At 43.6% G+C, this 21,307-nt stretch overlaps 1 protein-coding gene across 2 annotated transcripts in view; it reads left to right on the top strand.

Moving 5' to 3' along the window:
- Nucleotides 1-18,422: 18,422 nt before the first annotated feature.
- Nucleotides 18,423-21,307, top strand: part of ENAH (ENAH actin regulator) — a 91,039-nt gene continuing 88,154 nt past the window's right edge. Inside the window, exon 1 of one of the 2 annotated variants that reach the window (XM_074144509.1) lies at nucleotides 18,423-18,573. In XM_074144509.1, the coding sequence (XP_074000610.1) occupies nucleotides 18,569-18,573 (5 nt within the window). In that variant the 5' untranslated portion in view covers nucleotides 18,423-18,568. The remainder of the gene's footprint in view (nucleotides 18,574-21,307) is intronic. The other variant, XM_074144508.1, reaches the window with a different exon arrangement.

Raw genomic sequence — 21,307 nt, 5'->3', positions numbered from 1 at the left:
TCCGCAACGCAACGTTATAAAGCAGTTGGGAAAAGAAAGGGCAGAATAACTTCTCCAAATGCAGCCAGAGAGAGAGAAGTTGGAGAGAGCCCTGGATATAATTACCTGAGCTGGAGTCCGGCCAGGAGAATGCTGAGCTCAGGAACGGTAAAGTCCTGACTCTGCACAAGGGATCCAGACAAATTTAAAAGGAACTGCAATAACAGAAGTGGGATTTGAGCATCTGGGAAGACGTTTGAGAGAGTGAATGAAGACAAACTAAGGCCTCTAGGGAGTCTGATAGGAAACAAAAGGAGCAAAATCAAGACCAGAGGAATATAATGGTAATATATGGGGCACCGACTGTCTTATACTCAGTTGGTGCTACCTGGTAAAACTGTGTCTTGTACATGATCTAAGAGAAGTAACTTCTCTGAGTTCATTTAACCCTCTACCCGAGATAAACTACATGAACAAGGATGAAAATAAGACAAGTTCTCTCTGTTGTGCTTAGATAGAGATGAATAAGAACTGAGTCAGACCTGATAAATGTGGTAAATCTTTAACGTAACAGCAGGTTAATTAGCCTCCGTAAAAGGAAAGCTTGTGCAGGAAGAAGGATTTCTCTCTGTTGGGCTGCTCTCTGGCTAAGGAGACCTGGTCTCAGCCTGGAAGGATTTTACCTTTAATCCCGAATTCCTTTAAAGGGTAGATATTTTAGCACTTGGCTGCTGTTTCTTGCCAGCAGTAGTGTCAAACAAGCATTTCAATTTCCCTTCACTCATACTCTTTTACAAAGTCTTCACGACTCCAAAATCAGCAAACCGATATACCCAATGGAAGGATAATAAGGGGCCTGCTATCGACTACTTTTCATTTTAAGGTCCTAGTCTGTTTTTCTTTGTATTTGCTGGGAGCTAAAAGCATTCTCAGGCAGCGACTGTAGATCAGACCATGCACAAAGCTTTTCAGTGCTTCCCAACTGCTCTCATGCAGGCACTCTAAATGGTTTTATAAGGTTTGTCAAAGAGAAGTGGTTTAAAAAGGAATGCAAATGAAAAAGCGGAGAGCTGATGGTGAGGGCAGAGGAGGTGGTCCAGAAGGTGATTCTAAAAAAATAAAAAAAGAAAAAAATAAAAGAAGGAGGGACTGGAAGAGAGGTGGAACGTGAGGAAATCCAAGTAGGGTAGCATCCGGGATTTGAAACTGCATTCTTCCCACTGACAGGTTTTCTCTTACTTTCCCTTAGCTCTTTCTTTTTTTTCACATTCCTTTTCCCCCAGCTCATTTGGTTTATGCCAAGAGGCTTATTTGTCTCTCCTGGCTTATTTGTAGTGCATCTGAATTTAGGCATCCTGATAAATCAGTTCCTCTGAAGACTCTGATCTAAAAATGAATGTTGGGATGGATTTTGAGCTAATTTAAACTGATATACATCTGATGAAGTGAAGTTTAGCCATGTAAAATTCCACTGCTTGAGCAAATGCATAAACAATGAACATTATTCCCCTTCAGCATGTCAGAAAAAGAAATCATCTGCTCCTTCCGAAGAGATTATTTTAAATTTGAAACACGTACCTATAAACGTCTGTATTTTGCAGTTTTGAAAATCTAAGCATGGAAATGTATTATGGTAACACATACCACACTTAAGAGATTTTCTTCTACTGAGCACATTATTTCTGAGAGGTGGTAAAACTTCTGTTGGTTTTATCTGCCTGAATGTATTGGTTTAATTGTGTTTTATTTGTTTCTGTAATATCCTGTGTGCTTACTGTGCTTTAGCAGACAAATGTGAGCCGGGGTCAAAGTGCAAGCTCAGACAACAGTCTGCAATTTTCAGCACCCTGCAGGATTTGGCATTCCATTAGTATTTTTCGGTTTTATTTTATTATTAAACGCGGAATGAGAGCATCATAGAACTGATTCATCTTGGTCACTGTTCTTATATGACCGGCTTGGAATTGAAAAAAAAATTATTTTAGAGACAGCTTTGCTTCTGATCTTAGGGAAAGCACTGATGGGAATTAGTTAGGCACTGCTACTTTTAAAAAAAGGCAGATAATTAGAATCCAAATTTTAATCATGCTGCCTTTGAAAGCAAAACAAAATCAGTCGCAATCTGAAATCATGTCCCTTGCCACTTTTCACTTTAGTCAGAGGATGCCCAATTCCCGCTCATGCCAAGAGCGTTACTCCATGTTACTCCCAAGTGCCACAACCCCAGTGGTGCTTCGGCCTGTCGTTATCTCTAAAGACACGAGAATTACACTCACAATAAAAGTGGAAGGACACTGTGGCCTCCACTGGATCCACCACCTGCCATTAGAGTAAAAAGCGATCACCAGCTTCAAAGTTTGGAGTTTGAAGACACAGGCAGGCCAGTCCTAACTAACTGATATTGGTTCTCCTCCTTTAGTCTAACTGGAGATCCAATGTTTAGACACCTAATTTCTTAATTCATTATTCACCTTAACTCTGACTACAAGCAAAATGCATTTGTCCAGCAAACTGTGTGCAATCGTTCTGGGAACTGCTGAGCTCCCGCCTTTTTGGTGCGCTGTTGAAAATCAAATTATATGGCTTTTAGCAACAGAACTATAATTAGGGTCGATGGAAAACTGCGGGTAGGATAATATTGTGGATTCTGCAATTTTTGTCATGTTGCTCCATAATATGCCAGAACCCAGTAGTTTTATTGTTCCGAAGTTTGTTAACGCTGTTGGTGAGACATCTCCTGCCTCCTGAGGTGGAACTGGCCCTTCTGTGAGCTTGTTGCCAGGGCTGGCCTCAGTGGCCAGTCATCTGCAAACAGGACCCAGCTGAGCTCCTCCTGGAGCCCATGGCAAAGCTCCCGCTAAATTCTATAGGAGCTGGGCAGGCCCAGGCAGGGAAAATGGGGATGGATAAGGAAGATAATAGAGCCGAGCAGAGGAGAAAATAAGGCAGGCTCTCCTGTTTTGTTATAATCTCTCCAGTTATCAGTGGATCTCATGCTGATATCACCAGGAGGTTTGTTCACAGATTAAAAATATGCTGTAACTAAAATTTAATCACTGCTTATTTTCCTCTTCTTCATCACACTAAGAAAATCTCTCCTCTGGGCTACTGCTGCTTCTGCCTCTGGGCTCTTCAGTTCCTCCTTTTCCTCCTCAGATTTTCTTCTGCTTATCCATCATCCCCCCCCGCACATCCATATTTCAGCCGTTTCCAGATCTTGCCTCTCGGGGCGGACTTCATTCTCTCCCCTTGCACCATTCCAATCCCCAAAATAATAGCTGTGGGCAGGCTAATTACTGACTGTGATGTGCCGTTGCTGGCCCTCGCAGCCAGGAGAATACACCACCTGAGATCATTCTTTCAGGATGTCAGCAAACTCAGGAAAATGTCATAAGACTGATATCATAGTTGGGAGGGTGCCCAGAAGGAGTTTTTATTCCAGAAAAAAATTAAAATAATAATAATAATAATAATAATAATAAAGTTTTAGCTCTTGTGGCTATAGAGGTGGTCTGAAGACGTAATACAGGTTCGAATAATGACAAAGATAACGCAAGATCAGGCTGACGTTTCATTTCTTGTGACAGAAGAGGGAAATAAAAATGAAGAAGTAAAAAAAGTGAGCTAATTGTGGGAAAAAAAGCACAGAAACAGAGGAGATGGAAAGGAAAACAGGGACGGAGAAATGCAGAATGGTCTCATTTTTATTGAAAAAGCATGAAACAAACAAACAAAGAAGAAATAGAAGCCTAAGGGGTGAAGAAGAAGTAAAAGGAGGAAGAGAAGGAAGACTAGCAAGATAAGATGGGGGTCGGTTGAATTCAATTTGAACGCTACAGTGAAAAGTTCCAGCTATTGAATTACAGGTCAGATTCTTCAGATTGCAGAGTTGTCTGTGAAGAGACAGGCTTTTCTCCTGTGCTTACCCAACATGCACCGACCAAAGGACTACCACCCTATGAATACTTACCAATGCTAATAATAAAAGGTTAAAGTTAGGAAGAAATTCTTTCCTGTGAGGGTGGTGAGACACTGGAACAGGTTGCCCAGAGAAGCTGTGCCTGCCCCATCCCTGGAGGTGTTCAAGGCCAGGCTGGATGGGGCTTTGAGCAACCTGGTCTAGTGGGAGGTGTCCCTGCCCATGGCAGGGGGGTTGGAACTCAATGGTCTTTAAGGTCCCTTCCAACCTAAACCATTGTATGATTCCATAACAGCAAAAGGTGCCTCCTTGATAACTGCATTCGTGATCCTTTCCTCCTTTAGAATGAGGATGGGCTAGGATTTCGAAAAAGAAAAAGGATATGTACGTTTTTAAGGCAAAATTATATCCTTCTCTCTTGCCTGGGTTACTTTTGCTCGAATTATCCAAAAGTATTCAGGTGAGGTGGATACCCAACGTGGTAATTTTCAGCCATTGTAGTTTGTACTTCCTAATATTGTAAGTAGCTGAAAACAGTGAATAAATGGAGATTGTAAAAACCTCAGCTACAGGAAGCCTTGTCTTCATTAGCTATAATGTCACAATGTACTGTATGAAATAGCCAGTTTGGCTTTGCAAATTCCAACCAAAGACCTCAGTTCAGCTTAAACACGTGTACAGTCTCTCAGACTTCCAAGGAGGGGGAAATAATTACCACGCAACCAGGAATGGAGGCACAGAAGGATTGGTGGTGATTTCGGAGTACCACAGGGGGGACAGGAGGGAGGAACTGAATTCCCGTCATACATTAAATATCATCGTTCTCTCCCTGTGGTGTCAGCTGATTTATCAAATTAGCAGCAACTGAGGTGTAGTGGGTGTGTTACAGGTGTGCCAGGAAAGGTGGTCATCAGCGAGGTCTTCTTCTGTAATACGCTGGACAGACACATGCCGTTCTTCTCCCAAAGACAGTCTTTGGATAGTCTAGGATGCTGTTTGCTGTTGTATCAGTTACGCCAACAATTAATCCACGCCTGACAAAGCCCAACCTACTCCAGGATCCTTATGACTTGCAGGATTGTGGCTTAAGAAATGAAGTTAAAAATTAACTCGTGACAGTTTTTGCTGACTTCACCTCACCAGCTCATTTACCATTTAGCACATGATCATGGCTGTCACTGATTTACATAGGAAACATAAGAGAAGGTGAGATTTTTTTCATCAGGATCCTGACGTCCCAAGGCTTTGTGTGTGTACATAAAGCGTATGTAAAAGAGAGGAGCTCTGCTTTCCAAGTGTGAAAAGGAAATTGTTCTAACGTGAGACATACGTCATTGGCATCCCTTTCCCTTTGTTCCCAAACATGGTAAAGAGCAATAAAGCTGTCGGTGGACTATAATGTGACATCACGTAAGAATGCACAGTTCTAATTTTCTTTATGCATATATGTATATAACGATCTCAGTGGGGGCATCCAAAGAATTAATGGTTATGAAATCCTGAGCAGCAGCAATGTATAAAAGGTAAACGACACATGGCAAAGGCATCTCCCTTCAAATCACACAGCGCATGAAACCGTTCTGGTCTGTGACAACTACACCACTAGATTTTTTCCATGTTTATCCAAAGTAGCTTAGTAAGCATATCATGCGTGCCATTCACTAAGTCTGTGTACCAAAATACAGAGCATGATGACCCTCAGCAACGTCTCCAGGGCTTGTAAGCTTGGCAGAAAGGGGGGCTGGCTGATGTTGCTGCTGCTGTAAAGTATTTATTTCAATTAATTTTTGTGAGAGAAGCAACAGAAATAGCTCCCATTCTACTACAGCTATTCAGCTGTGATTTTGGTGGAATTATACCTGTGTAACTTATAAAAAGAGGTAGGAGTCATGCACATGTTCTGTGAGCTAATGAGACTTCAGAAAAGATTGTCAAGAATGGCACAAGACATATCTATTATTTTCAATTCAGAACCAACCCATTTATCTTTTCTGTTTGCTAAAAAGGGCAATTTCGAGGTTTTTCTGGTGACTGGAAAAAAAACAGTAAGGCTAGATGCAGGCTTCCTTCTGTCCCATATGTCTTAAGTGTACAAAGCTTTTTTTAGAGAATAGCTTTCTTTCAGGGCAAACCAGCTCTTACTAAAAATAATTCTTATGAGATCAGATAAAATGAGAGGAATGTTGCTGGCAGATCCTGGTGCCTTATTTACAGAAAAGAAATAAGGCTAAATCAGCCTAACCCTGGCCTATAATCCAAGGAGAGAGCTGAGTAACCTTCGCGGTTGACGGCCCCAAGAGCTGTGTTGGTGGCTGTGGTCAGAGGGTGCAAAGGGCCTGTAGAGATGCCTCCCCTGGGTCTGTCCTTGCTCCTGGGACTGCCCCATGGAAGTGATTCTCCCTCCAGCAGGTCTGGGGGCCGCATCCAGCATGAAAGTAAAACTTAGATGGCCTTTGAGTGTTAAATGTCCTCTTGACTTTGAACTTCATGGTTCTGTCTCCTCTTTCTTCCTGTGAATGTCTTCTCTCAAGCCTTTAGTACTGAATGGGGCCAGACCCCCCCCCCAGATTTCTGGTGTTGTGTATTATTTTCCATCTTTTTAGCCTGTTGTTGAGGTAGGCTGCATGCCCCTAAGGCAGGGGCTTGCGTCATCTGTTAAAAAAACCAAGCTCAGTAATTATTTACGATTCGTTTGCGGGATGGGATTGCAGCATTTGCGTACATTATTTAATAACAGATATGGACCACAACCGCTAAGCAGACAGGAAGGATCCATGCTGTCAGGAAGAGTGAAGGTGATTTTGCAGATTGCACGTGTTGTCCAATACCTCCATCAGCAGAAATATTCACTGCATGTGAACGTTCAAACCCAGCCAAAGCCTACGAGTCACCTTTTAGCTGCTTAAATATTTGTTCACCCAAAGCATTGTGAATTGCTTATCCACACAACTGCCTCAAATTAGCTTACATTTAATTGTCTGGTCTGGTTTTGTATCTAGCTTTCTTTACTCTTCATTTCAGAGGAAAACTGGAAGGTTTTGGGGGGTTGTGGGTCTTTTTCTCCAAATAATGTATTTCCTTATAAAGAATTCATTGACTCCCTGTGTTAGAAAACTGTCCCTCAATCAGGTTAATTTTATTTTCGAGGTAGGAGAAGAACCCCAGGATCCAGTCGTTCATTTATAATTCAGCATGAAGCTAAAGAAAGAAGAGCAGAAAACGGGCAGCTGTAAATCACGCCGGCAGCCACCGAACAACATGATGCCGAGCAGCCATTTTAGGTCTTGGGTTGCTTTTATACCCTTTCCATATAATAAAGCCTCTTAAATGAATCCTTATGGGAATCATTCAGGAGGTTTGCGTTCTGTACATGAAATTCCAAGTGCAAGAGATTGATTTTTGCAAAGTAAATGGTCCGTATTCTGTAAGAATTTGTTCTTACAGAACAAATAGGTGTAACAATAGTAGTATCCCGTTACAGAAATGTAAGCCTATTCTGTTGGGAAAAAAAAAGAAGAAATAGATTTCAGTGGGATTATTTCAGTCAGGAGGAATTACGGTGGCAAACACAATTCCTGATGTATTTCAGTAAGGATTTCCAGAATTCCTATACATGAACTGGATCCCCTGTTCTCTGTTACAGAAATCTCTGAGAGAAACCAACTGTTGCCATTTCATTTTGGTCTCCTGAGCAAAGCCTTGACAGAGGATGGAGTAGAGGCTCTACCTAGTAAATGTGTGTAATTCTAGCCCACTTTTTCCCTAATGCTTTGTTGATGAAATTACCACTCTCTCTCTTCCCAAAATTTGCTTGTGGATAGATGTATTATTTTTCTCAGCAAGAAATAATCCAGGTGTCCAATCAACCCAAAGGTTGTGTGTTCATTATTTCTATTTAAGTCAATTAGAATGGTGCAGATGCCTCTTATATTTGATGATTTGCTTCCAGAGAAAGATTAGAGAATTAATTAAAATACACAATCTAATTGAACAGAAATCGTAAGATTTTGTTTCTAGGGAACAACTTATGAGTACAGATGAGTCTGAAGTTGTACATTTATACCTAAGTATAGAACGTATCATTTCAAGCTGCTCCTCCAAAGTTTGAGTCTGAGGTTAGTTTTCAGGCTGCAAGTCTAATTTTAATTTCAGAATGGAGATCTCAGCTTAAGATTCCCAACACCCAGAGACCTGGGTGGGGGCGTGGCGGGGGGGGGGGGGGGGAAACATGTGATTTTGGTTTCAGTTTATTTTAGATTTATTTCTGTTTATGAGATCAGTTGTCTATTTCTAAAAGTGTTTTGGTTTTGGCAGACTCCTCAAATGAAAGGCTTATTCCGAGTCGTTTCCTGTTGAGTAACTAAAGTTGCTGCTGTTGGGAGGTAAAGGCAGATGTAGAAAATGCTGAAGGGAACGTATGGCAGCGTCATGGGAATGATGGGCAAGACACCAAAGGCTGCCAGGATCTTCCCTTCCATCACAGAGGAGCTTCACAGGCAGCACAGAGAGCACAGTATATAGCATTAGCAGATCTGTCCCTCCAGCCTTTCGGGTGAGCTCTACCAGCCACAGATTCTGAACACGGGTTATGATTTGTATTTCATGTGGTCTCAGCTTCTAACGCTCCCCTTTTCTCAGACAGAAACTCCCCATCAGCTTGGCGAACGCTCTGGTTTTGGTGAGCACCAGAGATTCTTCATTGTTTATTTCCATTGTGCAAAAGACACCAGAAACCAGCAAAGCAGAATTCTGCACAGTACTCCCATTTGGACAAAGCTGTGGTAAAAGTGAAATAGCGGCAATAATTCTGTCTTTTTTGAGGTGAATAATCAGAAATCTTGGCGTTTTATTGAATTCTGGAAGATCACTGTTCCCAACTAAGCATTCCTTTCTGTCTTCTCCTACTAGTGACCACCGTCGGGCAATTACTCTGTAGTTTATCTACCCATCTAGAATTCTTTTCCACCTGCACAGCTCTAATAATAAATTTAATGTTAAACCAAGAGTTTCTTTACATAATAACAGGAGAAGACACAACAAAGACACAATACCGGAGAGTTAAGGTGAATTTTTCTTTAATTGCCTCGTGGATGTTCTGCTTATACGTTTAAGTCCTTTGGTCCCTGGTTCTTACGGTCACAACCCCCTCATGCAGTTGCTGTAAAAATGCAGTAGCTGGATAGGAGTCATTAAATGAATGAAGTCAGCATCTCAGGAGAGTACATCTGCAAAACTGGATAGGTAAAAACCAGGTTATGGAAAGTTCTTAGCTTTTGAGGAAAACCTGTTGTAAAAGGATTTAGCGAATGCACGGAGTAGGATACAGGAACAGAAACACATTTGTGGCTGCTCGAGAGACCTCACAGAAAGCAGCAAGGTGTAAAAAAGGGGAAAGTCGGAGAATTTGAGGGAGAAAGGCTTATGGAGCTGAGCACGTTTGTGAATTGCAGCCAAATTCCCAAAATTCTTATAGGAGGAACAAAAACCGCAAGGCGGTCTCTTGTGTGCTTATTGAATGTAATTAATTAATGCACTCTGAACCACTTTTTCGGTGCAAAGAGATCTTAGTTATAGCATAAAATTCAGCTGTAATTGATGTAAAAGATCTTCATGTAAATGAAAATACGAGCTGCTGTGTTTGAAACCAAAGGGAAGAAAGAGGAGATGCCCTATTGTAAGGTCACAGCTTCTGTGGGGCAGAGTCTCATCTGATTTGCATGTGTCAAAGGTCCAATTCGCATAGACAGCAACCTGCTCAGATATTTGGTTATCATATCAACCAGCATTACGCTGCCATGGGTGACACCGGGATGCAGAGATAATGAGGATAATTTGCTTGTTTCTATGAGCTGAAAGATCCATTCCAAAACGCACCCGAAAATACTGCAAATGAAGAGCTTTATAGAGTAGGTTTGTTCACTGAGCTCCTGTGCCCGAGACCTTCCTGTAGTAGGTACCAGGCTGATCTTCCTGAAAAAGATCAACTGCCTGGGGCATTCCTCAGGGATCTCTGTGTAAGTGGAGGCAAGAACACCTCTTTCCTGGTTAACACCTGAGTGCAACCAATAATACTTGTTCACTGGGGTGAAATTTCCTAGGATTCCAAAGGAAGGAATTCCAAAGCAACGCTCTCAGTCTCATTTTGTCCAGGTTGAAGGCATCACGTCCACTTCCAGTGATGAGCTTTGACCTAATATGATCTGATTCGTGTATGAAACCCCCCGAGAACCTCTTGGGCCAGTTCATCTTCTGTGTTTTACCTTCCTCCTCTCCCTTCCCAAGCACGGCGTTCAGCAGCTTCCAGTCTGCTCCAAGGTCCCACAAGCACTTGGACCATTATGTCCATTATGAAGCAGGAATCCCTGCACTTTGGTGGGATGGGGGGCACATCTCCCCTTTCAGCTGTCCCCCAAACACACTATCTGTTCCAGATGGAGAAGCATGTGAAGTCAACCATGATTTTTTGTCAAATGAACCTTGTAACATGTCTGTCTTAAAACTTTTGAGCTTCCATGATGAAGGTAAGAGGTGAAAGGGCGATCCACAGCAACTTTACCAGAATAAATAGCTGGCCACCTTTGGTTTTAAAACTGAAATTAAAATGGTGAATGCAAAGCCCATCTCTACAAAGACAGACTGACTTTGTGTTATATTTTCTCTAGAATCAGGCTTGTAATAATGGTCTATGAAACAGTATTATATGGTATTTCTTTAAAAAAAATACATTGCCTGCATTTGTAGATCCATATATTGTTCTTTTCTCAGGAAAAAATGCTGATTAATTCCTACAGGGTTTTATCATTTTTTTAACATTCTAACCTCCCTACCTTTTTGCTAAATAACACTTCTTCTCTTGTTCTTGTTCTCAGCCATTGCTTCAAAGGAGAAGACAAGGATTTCCCTCGCTGCTGGGTTTTAGGAACAGGCTTGCAAATCTTGCACCGCTTCACCTTCCGTTCTGCATTCTTTACCCTATCAGCCACCTCTTGTGGAAAGGGACAAGGCTTCTCATCTTTCTAGCATTTTTTTTTTTGTCTGAGCATGTTCTCTTATCATCGCATCAGCTCGCATTACTGATGATGTTATGAATACACCAGCCCTACCAGATGCTAATGGTTATGGTTGCTACCAGCTCAGGTTGGTTCTAAACCGTGAACAGGTAAGAGATAGAAGGCTTTTTATTTCTTTGCCGACGTGCCAATATCCTAGTTGTATAGTTGTTTTAATAATAATAATTTCAAACATTACAAAGCTGGCACTTCCCCTCCACCCACTGGTGTAGTCACAGCAGAATGAATGGTTCATTGTTGTAAGAGTCATTTTGCTGCACAAGGCAACCTCTATTCACAATTAGAAGGTTAGAAATGTTCAGCCAGTTGTGACAATTAAATAAAATTATTGTCTGAGCATCGCTTGGGGTTATAAATCAGCCTGTCTTCACACAGTTGGCATTACCTGCTTTTTATTAGAAATCCACATAATCTTTTAGAGTGACCACAACCCTAGTGGAAATAGCGTCATGAAATGTGATTTCTGTTTCCATGTTCAGAAGCAAAGAGCAGTTGGCTGCACCTTAAATGAGACGTTAATTCGGTGCCCCCAGGACTACAAACATCGGAGGGAGCTTAGAACAAAGGCACAAAATGACAGTGGAGGCTTTTGAGGAACAATGGGAATACTGAAAAATCTTGTTTAGTGTCATAGAGCAGTCGAAGTTTTAGGGATAGCTGATGTCTGAAGAAGTCCATGATAAAATTTACAGCTATTTAGAATACAAAAGTAAAGGGAAGGTAGAATTTACCTAAGCATAGTGGGCCTAAGAAAAACAAAGTTTTTCCTTATAAGGAAAAACTTCCCAACAGTGAAATTATTCCAGATAGTATAAGGCTGGTTTTTATACAGAACTCTGGAAACTGTCTAGTGAGGAATGTTCCTTTATTGGTCTTTTCTTACCTGTATTTATCTGTGTTCTCCAGAAGATCAATGCTTTCTTACTACCCAGTTAGAAACCTCAGTGTTCAGCAAGTGTTTGAAAAAGGCCATATTTCTACGAAAACCTTTATTTTTGGAATGTAAACTCTCCAGCAGTACTTTTTAATGAGTGGTAGGCGTGGAAAGCACTCAGTTCACCGTAGTGCCTAAATTCCTGCCTGTACCATGCCAGTTGGTGGCAAACCATCGGAATGAGTTATTTAGAAAAAAACTCTGTGAAATAGGAAGCTGGGTATGAGACAGTTCTGTCTGAGGCTGGAAGGAGCAGGAGAAAATCCCTTGCTGTTTATGTGCTTGTATTTGTGAAACACCGGAGCTGAACTAGTAGAGGAAGCAGAGAATAAATAAATACTCAGCAGAGAGAGTGATTGTTGTTGAGATACGGATCTCCAATCCTGGAAGCATGACTTAGGGCCAATTGCAAGGAATTCCTTCTTATTGATTTTATTGAGTATATCTTAATTTTGAAATTGTTGCTAACTAGTTATAGTAATAATAATGGCATGTGTTGGTGGTGTAATCTCTTAAGAGCTAATTTCTTCACATGTCTTTTTATAGAAACATTAATTCATTTGGCAAACATTTTTGTGATGTTCTTTCTAAAATACTGAAGAAGAGTATTTTTGCAACTGCTGCTTTGTATATTTTGGGTCTCATGCATGATTTATCACTTACTAAATTTGAAATCCAAATTATGGAGTTGGCTATAGCTATTGCCAGAAAGCAAAATCTGCAGTGCTGGAAAGGACTAAAGAGGTGATCATCATCTTACTAAGCTTCTACCTTTATTGGAACAGTATTTGTACTGTAAGCTACTTCCAGCTTTGCAGTCCACAGGTGCTCACTCACAATAGCAAAAGTGTTGTCATTCATCTATAATCGGGACATTATTTTTACTGCAAGTTATTCCAACTTTGCAGCCAGTGGAAACTAACCAGCTATAGTAAAAGCCTTGTCATTCATCTATAACTGGGACAGGACTTTCATCGTAAGTTATTCCAACTTTGCAGTGAATGGAAACCAACCAGCAATAGTAAGCGTGTTGTCAGGCATCTAAAATAGAAAGGAGAAAGATGGTCAAAAGACAGAACATATTTGCAATGGAGTCAGAGTAGAATATTCCCAGGGTTTCCCAACACGTTTTGCAATTGTTTGGGTTTGAGTTCTTTTTTTGTTCATTAAAGATAAATTGCAAAGTGGAAGTAGCTTTAAATTGTTGAAATTTGGTACAGGCTTCCAACTGAAAGGCTGCACCACCTCTTTGGGCATCCATCTACTGAAACTCGGACCGAACAAAGGGGCATGGCACAGTGAATGTGCTCTGGTAAAGCCAAATCTCTGCCGATGCTGGGGCCAAGGGGCAAGATGAGCAGCCGCTTGCAGAGCTCCATGCAGTTTCAGCTCAAATAATATACCAGATCACGAATACCAGCTAACGAGCTAAGTATTTTAAATACTTAGATATTAATACTCGGATATGGGAGGCTGCAGTGTGGATATCCCCTTAGAGCAACAGCTCTTTCAGGCAAGAAGCCTGCCCCTTTTTTATGCTACAAGTGCACTGTAGGCACTTAACAATTATTAATAATAACTAATTAATAATGGCCCAAATCCTTGGCTGGGGTTGAGCAATTTAAAACATCACTCATCTGGAGTTGTAAGAAAAGATGGCTCAAAACAATCTTAACCAAATCCTGGGCCAGCTTTGTGCCTGGACTTTCCTCCAGCAGAAGATAAAGCAGCAGAGTACAATTTGTTCTAAGACATTAGCACGGGAGCACAAAGAACATAATGAATAAATTTTATTCGCAATGCCTAAGAAGAATGCAGACTGGTGGCAAATAAGACCATTAGGGTATAAGAGTATAAAATTAGATGGAAAGTGAGAAATGAGATTGGTTTATCGCAGTGGTCCTAAATCAACATGTCATCTCAGAAACCACAAAAGTCAGCAACTGAGCAGAGGTGAATGAAAGACAAGGGTTGAAACAACAATCATCGTTTATCTGAGTGTCAGAAAAGCATTTTTACACTTAGTACACAATGCATCGATTTACACTTGATAGACAGTACTTACACAAAAAGAGACCTCAGCCCTTGCTGGATAGCCTGCGGCACAATACAAATTCTTTTCATGATAAACCTAGGGAGAAAAAACAATCCCTTTTTATTGAAGGAGTTTTCTCTTAAATATTTGAGTCTACTGGGAAGACAGATACCATACTCCGGACTCAGGTCTCCAGAGGCCCGTGGTTGGATTTGCTGATGCTGTTTGAGGACAAGGGGCAGTATCAGGAGCCTTGGTGGAAAGAGGTGCCGTGGGAAGCTTCAGCTGTTGTTTGCATCCCTCTTCGGAGCTGCTTGGTGGAAGATCTAGGAACTGTTTACTTGTGTAACAAGGAGCAGGGTACGCTGGTGGGAAGACCGAGCTTCGCATTCAGGAGTCAAAGGGCTGTGTTTGATAGCAAAAGATTTGCTTCCTTTTCTGGTGATGTTGTTTTGCCTTTTTTAGAACAAAACAAAAACATTATTCCATTAAGAAAAGACCTTGCTGGCTATTGTTGTCGTTAGCTGCTGAGTCATGCCAAGAATTGTTTATTTTAGCATTCTTAAAGAATTTTAGAGATTGTTTACTCCCCTTCCTGCAGAAGAGGGTTGAGAAACACCGCATAATTTCATAAATAAAATAAAGCTAAAGAGTTTTTGGTTGAAAGCCTTTCCTTTAATGGTCTGCTATGCAACACTTCAGCAGTCGGCTGACTCATGGCAACCTGAAATTGAAAATGACTTGGGGGTGAGGGAAAGGAAGAAGAGGACAGGAAGAATTATACCAGCCAGTATATTTTAACTATCTATATAGTAGTCTGATCCTCATCTTGTTCAACTAACCATGACCTCACGGAATTGGTCCAGGCATCAGCTCTGTGTCTGGTCCAGAGCAAAAGATGTATTTATAAATTAGATTAACATAATCAGTGATGACAATAATATATTAAATTACTTAATTAACTTCTGTGTTGATAATCTCAGATGCTAACAGGAGCACACTCTCAGAGCCATTTTCTTTTAGTCCACCATTTTTGGAAAGCCCTTCACTGTCACCAGAGAGAAAGCTCATGCTTTGTTTTTGCAATTCTCTCGCTTCTATTATATAGTAAATTGCATTTTCTTTCTATACTAGTTCGATGGAAAATAATCCAAACAAGTGAAATAAATAAAAAATCTTTTCATACATAGGAGAAAACCAAACTCCAGATGTATTAAGTAAAAAGAACAATAACCTTCAAAAAAACCAAAACCACTAGAAAAACCCACTTCCCCCCACTCCAGAAACCTCTCTGACTGTGTATCCTGCATTGTGCTATTTACAGATCATCAAAGAAGGCCAAAGTGATCTTGCGTAAGTGCTGCTGTCCTAGGACGCTGACTGTAGTAAGACATATGAAGATCTCAGCTCCTCTTTCCTCCTAAATACAAACAGACGTTCCAAAGAAGCAAAGACTGCAAAGTGGGAGATGGCTCCAGAGAAGACAGGGGAAATCTCACTGTGAAAGGAAGGATTATTTCACTTTTTGAAGCTTTTGGATTCCCCGAGTGCCCCGAGAACATGCGTCATGCATCCTCCTCATGACGCTGTGTTAAGGGTGATCCACGTTGGTGAGATGTGACCAGCATCCAAAAAGCCTTCGTTGGTGGGGTTGTTTGGAGAGGAGGCACACAAATACCCTCAACCTGAGCTGGCTGAGCCCTTGGAGACTTCTCAGTTCTGGTCCTCGGTTGCAGCTGAGCAGCAGAAAACACAAGAGGGAGGGCCACAAAGTGGCTTTGGGGTCTTCTGAGCTGCTTGGGTCTGGAGGAAGGAGGGCATGAACATGGTCCTTGGACACAGATGAGAAGAGCCATCATGTGAGTTTTCAGAGGCCTCTGGTGTGACACCACCAGCTACGAAGGCTTTCTGCCACGTGGTTTTTGTCGTTGCCAGAAGAAGGGAGAGCGGTGGGAGGTGCTGTGGAGGGGCATCAACACCTGTGCTGTGCCACTGGAGAATCCTGTCACTGAGACAGATAATGGTCGAATTGCACAAAGTGACTTGGACACACAGAACGGTTACGGCTTGAGAGCGTGTGGACCCACCATGAGAGATTACAGATTTCTCAATGCATAATTCAGTATCATAAACATGTACATGACACTAACTCATTCTTCTGCTAGGCTACTTTAATTTCTTGGCTATAACATCGCTAAATTGACCTAGAAAGAAAAAGGCACTCAACATTTATAATTTATTTCTGCCCTATATCATTTTGGCTCCCCTCCTTCTCATGTAACTGCTAATACAAGTTACTGTGGATTTAGTATTTTGTTACAGATTAATTCAATGGGATTTTTGACTAAGCTAGTGTCCAGAATGACTTTGCACTTGGTGACATCTGCGATGCCAGCATGCAAAATGATTCTTCTGGCATTTTTACAAATTCTGTTGTACCACGGAGTATGTCTTGAGAAATCCAGCTATGACCATATCTGATTTGGCTAAGAACACCAAGTAATATAACACAAATAACGATAACAGTTATTTTGCGGGAGTAACAGCTTCTGGCTATTTTCATTCCCTCTCAGGCAGACTTGGTGCTCAGGCAGTGGTTTTTATATACCTGTCACGGTCAAACTTCTTTTAGTTTTAACTAGTATGACCAGTCGCATCAGAACAGGCACATCATCATCCTGATTTTTTGTGGTATAGAACAACTGGGATCTTAGAACAACATCTTTTTTCTTCTGATTGTCATTCCTTCTGCTGAAGTGTCTGCTGAAGCCCATTAGATATATATCTTGGATATATCTGTATAGATACATAGATATATCAGTTAGGTACAGATCTTAACATTTCTGTTCGGCTGCCTTCAAGATACTTTTCACTGTCAGAATGGCTTTCTTTTCAAACCTTTTGTTTGGAGGATGTTCTGGTGATAGGAAGCCCGGATCTTAGAAAATTCATTATTCCAATTCACGAGGTCCACTGTGAGTCATTAGAGTCCTCAGTATTTGCTGGAAGCAATTAAGGTAAATTTATTTACCGGATTCAATTTGTGTCCCCTTTTTCAGACTGTGTTTACATTGTTGTCAAAGGTACCCACTTAATTTCTAAGAGTATGATGCTGCTTTTCTTCTGATTACTCATCTGGCTTTTGTGATTCACCTCTACTGCAAGATTTTCATTGACATCATCCCTTTGCCAGTAAAAACATGTTAATTTTCTTACTAAACTGTTACTCATTAGCTTCAGTTTCAGAGCCTGTCCTTTTTCCTGAATTAGGCTTTTCTATTTTTTCTAAATTGACCATTTTTATCATTGACAAGCTCCTGTCTTACTTCATTACCTGCACCATTAATTGACAGCAGATGACCCTGCCTCAGACACCGTACTGATCAAGGAAGAGGTCGTATGCATAGTGTCAAAGAACTGAGATTCACGGTAAAAAAAAAACTCAAATGTGTGAAACTTAGATCAGAAATATAAGATGATGATATATTTTTTTCTAAAATTCTTTACGTTTTACATCTAAGAGTCTAGAAATTTATAAAGAAGATACATATGCAATTATTTCTCAGGGACAATACATTTGAAATAACTAAACCCTAGAAAACACTGGTATTTATTAGGGAAAAAAAAATGAAATCCGAGATGCAAAAGCACTGAGATGCCTTAATGTCATTGGAAATGGCAAAGATGCTCCCTCATCACTTCTTTAACGGAGACGAAGAGAGAACGGGGCTTTCGGTGCTGGGTTGAAGTTACGCGCTCTGTGTGCTGGCTCCGCTGGCAGCACTAAAAGCAATACGTAGATCTGTACATTTAGCACGGAAATAGCATTCCTGGGTCCCTGAAAACGTGTCTTAGGCCCACACGCTCCCACGGGCGGTGGGAAGAGGGGCTCCGGTATCAGGGCTGGAGCGGAGGGGCCTCGGTGGGGAAGAGGTTGGAGGAGGCTTTGCACAACCGGCCTCCGCCGGCCGGGACGGGGCTCTCCGGGAGCCCAGCCCGCTCCGGGGCACCGGGTCACGGCAGGGGGACGGCGGCGGTTCCGCTTGCCCCGGCCCGAGCGGGGGTCTCTCCGCCCTGCGCTACCCCGGCCCCGCCGGACAATGGCCCGGGGCCGCTGGGGAAGGAGCTGCCGCGGGCGACCTGAGGAATGTCTCCCGGGCAACCGCCGCCTCACCTGGGGACGGTTTGTCGGTCTGTCCGTCCGTCCCCCAGTCCGCCCCGTTCCCCCTCACCGGGCGGCAGCGCGGCGGTGGGCGCGGCCTCCGCCCCCCCCCCGCCCCTTCTCTCGCCGCCGCCGCTGCCGCTCCCACAGCCCCGCCGGTGTCTCCGGCCTTCCCCCCCCGCTCCCCCCGCATTGGTTCGCTCCTCCCCGCCCCTTTCCCCCACCTCTCTCGTCCCCTCCCACCCCCCGGCTCCCCGCGGTGGTCTGGCCCGGCCCGGCGGCGGAGGGAGCGGCGGAGACGGGCGGGGAGGCGCCGGCGGCCCGGGGAGGGGGGGGGGGTTTGGCTCTCCCTTGACGCGCCGGCCCCTGCGAGAGCGGCGAGAAGCGAAGCGGAGCGGGGCGGGGGGACGGAAAAAGAACGGGAGCGAGCGAGGAAGCGGGGAGCGGCTCCCCGACCCCGGGCACCACCATGAGGTGAGTGAGGGGCCGGCCCCGGTAGCGGGCGGACTGAGGTAAAGGGGGGCGGGGGGGGGGGGGAGTTGATCCGTTGCCCCCAGCCTCTAACGGTTCGCCATGGGGGGGCTCGGCCGGCGGTGGGGGCCTCGCTGAGGGGAGCCCCGCGGTGGGGGAAGGGCCCATTGTTAACGGCGGGGAGGGGGGGGAGGGGCCCACCGTCCCCCGTCCCCAGCGGCGGCGAAGTTGCGCTCGGGGGGGGGGGGGGAGCAGCGGCGGCGGGGCCCGGGCCGGGGGGCAAGGACGGGCGGCCGCGCTCCGGCGCCTCCCCCCGGGACTGGCCGCGGCATTGCGCCCCGGCGCGGCTTTAGCGCCGGTCGCCCGGTTCCTTTCTTTCTCTTCACGGTGGTTCTCCCCCCCCCGCCCGCCCCTTTCCCTCCGCCTGAACGGGCGCGTGTTGCATTGCAGCAGCAGCTGGGCTTTTCCCCGTGTAATCAATAAAGGGGAGGGGGGGACGGGGACCCCCTCCTCCCTCTCGGCAGCCGGGGAAGTGTCGCGTTCGGGGGTTTGGGATGTAAACAGCGGGGTGGACTCGGCCGGGGGCCGGGGGAGGAAGAGGAGGGCGGTGGGTGCCCGCCCGCCTTCCCGCCGGGGACTCCCGCTCCCCGCCGGCTCATTCATTTGAAGGCGATTTTCTGCCTGCCTGGCCCGTCCCCCCCCCCTTTCCTCCTCCTCCTCCTCCCAGCTCTTTCTAGTGCCTGCTCTGTTTCCATAATCTTCTTTCTGGATTGGTGCAGGACCCGGTGAGAAATGCGCCTCGGTGGCCCCAGCGCCGGTCTGGCTCCTCGGGGACGTTGTGCTCCCTTGTAGGCCCGTCCCTCGGTTAAAACAAGCGGGGAACCGAGTTAGTCTTTTTCCCTCCTCCCCCTCCTTCACCCCCCCCGCAAAGATATTGCTTGGCTTGCAGTTGGATTTGAACCTTCTTTGTCTTAAAAATGACCGTAAGTCGTGAGGTCCTTTGGAGTATCGGCAAGATTTGCAGCAAATTCTCTGCTGCATAAAACTGATGAGCCATTAGAATTCCCTGTAAATTACAGTAAAACCCTAATTACGTTTTTTGACACACACCCCCCCCTCGTGTGTGTGTGTGTGTTACACCTTCAATGGAAAGGGCAGCATTGCAGCGGGAAGCATGGGAACAATCTCCCTGCTGTTTTGTTTAGAATTGTGTTCTCTATTTCCCTCTAGTTTTCTTTGTTAACTGTAGGTATTTATGTCCTGTGTTATTTTAAGCTTTGTTTTGTCTCGTGATAATTTATTTTTGCTTATTCATGTTGCTCATGTAGAAGTCAGATGCCCTGCAAATAAAAAGTTCCAACTTAACAAAACTTACAGTTCATATCCAGATCCTTTAAACAGAGTGGGGTTTTTTTTATTATCTTGACAGCCTTTAACACAATGAGTGCTGTTAATCTAGCCAAAGTTGGCATGAGTATTTTGAGAAGCCCCGTGTAAATTTGGGTTTCGTACTGGCAAAACATACTTTGATTGTGCTGGGTGAAGTGAGCTATACCAGCAAGCCTGCTCTCTCGCTGATGTAACTGGATGTGCCCTAGGACTTCTGCCAGCTTGGAGAGAACACAAATACTTCTCTTAACCAGCGTAACAGGAAAGTGTCCAGGTTGAACCTACCCTTAGGTTGCTTATTTAGATGTTTGAATAGTTGACTCGAAGCATTTAGTGAATATGGGCAAATGAATATATTACAGATCTGAAACTTTCCGCCCACTCTCTTGAGTGTGGGGCATTAAGCTGGTAAGAGTGAAATGTAGTGGCAAGTTGGATGGTCGCTCCCAGTGGCCATTGGGTATTTTCAAAGAAATCCGCCTTCGAGAACGCTCGGTCCCAAGCCTTTTGAAAAAAGCAGCAAAATGTACCAATTAAACTACACAGGCTAAGAAAATTATGTGGTTAAAGAAGTATTTTCTCTCTATAGAAGTGCTATTAAATTGACTCAGTTTTGTTTAATTGGTCCAACTCCAGCATAATGGCAGGCTTTCACTGCACGCTCTCTCTTTGGACTTGTTTAGACTAGGATTGACAGTATATTTCTGAAACATGTTTAAACAATACCTTCACACCGCATTTTGTTCGGGCAGTGTCTTTTAATGTGTATTTGCTGGTCAGGGCAAGTTGCAATGGGGTAGGAGTGACAAGGTGGATGGGACAAGTGACCACCACTTCATATATAGCTCCTCTGTTTGCAGGTTGTGTTAAATCTTAGCAGTTAACAAGAAAAACATACTTTTGACATGATATTGGTGGTCTCCTGGAATGCATACGCTGCATTCTGCTGTTACAGTTCTGCAGGTAGGTATGCAGTTGGTGCTCCAAAAAATATGAAAAGAAATGAATACTAGAAGTCATTCAGAGATGAGCTGTGGGGAAAAAACAAAACAAAACAAAAAAAACCCCAATGAGCCCTCAGTTTCTGTTGTGTCCTTTTGCACGTATATGTGCGAGAGCCTATTTATTCTTCAGCTATTGTGAGCCTGAAATAATTCTGATGATTTCGTGTTAAGATCTGACATCTTGCCTGGGTGGTAAACTGGGCAGTTATGGAAGAGCAAACCAGTTTCCCTCAATATCAAGTAAAACAAAACATCATTGTAAAGAGCATCTTCATATTATAAAATAATCATGCAAACATCAGTGGTACACAAGAATTAATTCTTGCAGAAGCCTGTTTTGTACT

This window comes from Numenius arquata, chromosome 2 (genome assembly GCF_964106895.1).
Source record: "Numenius arquata chromosome 2, bNumArq3.hap1.1, whole genome shotgun sequence".
NCBI lineage: Eukaryota > Metazoa > Chordata > Aves > Charadriiformes > Scolopacidae > Numenius > Numenius arquata.
This window is presented reverse-complemented; position numbering and strand designations above follow the sequence as displayed.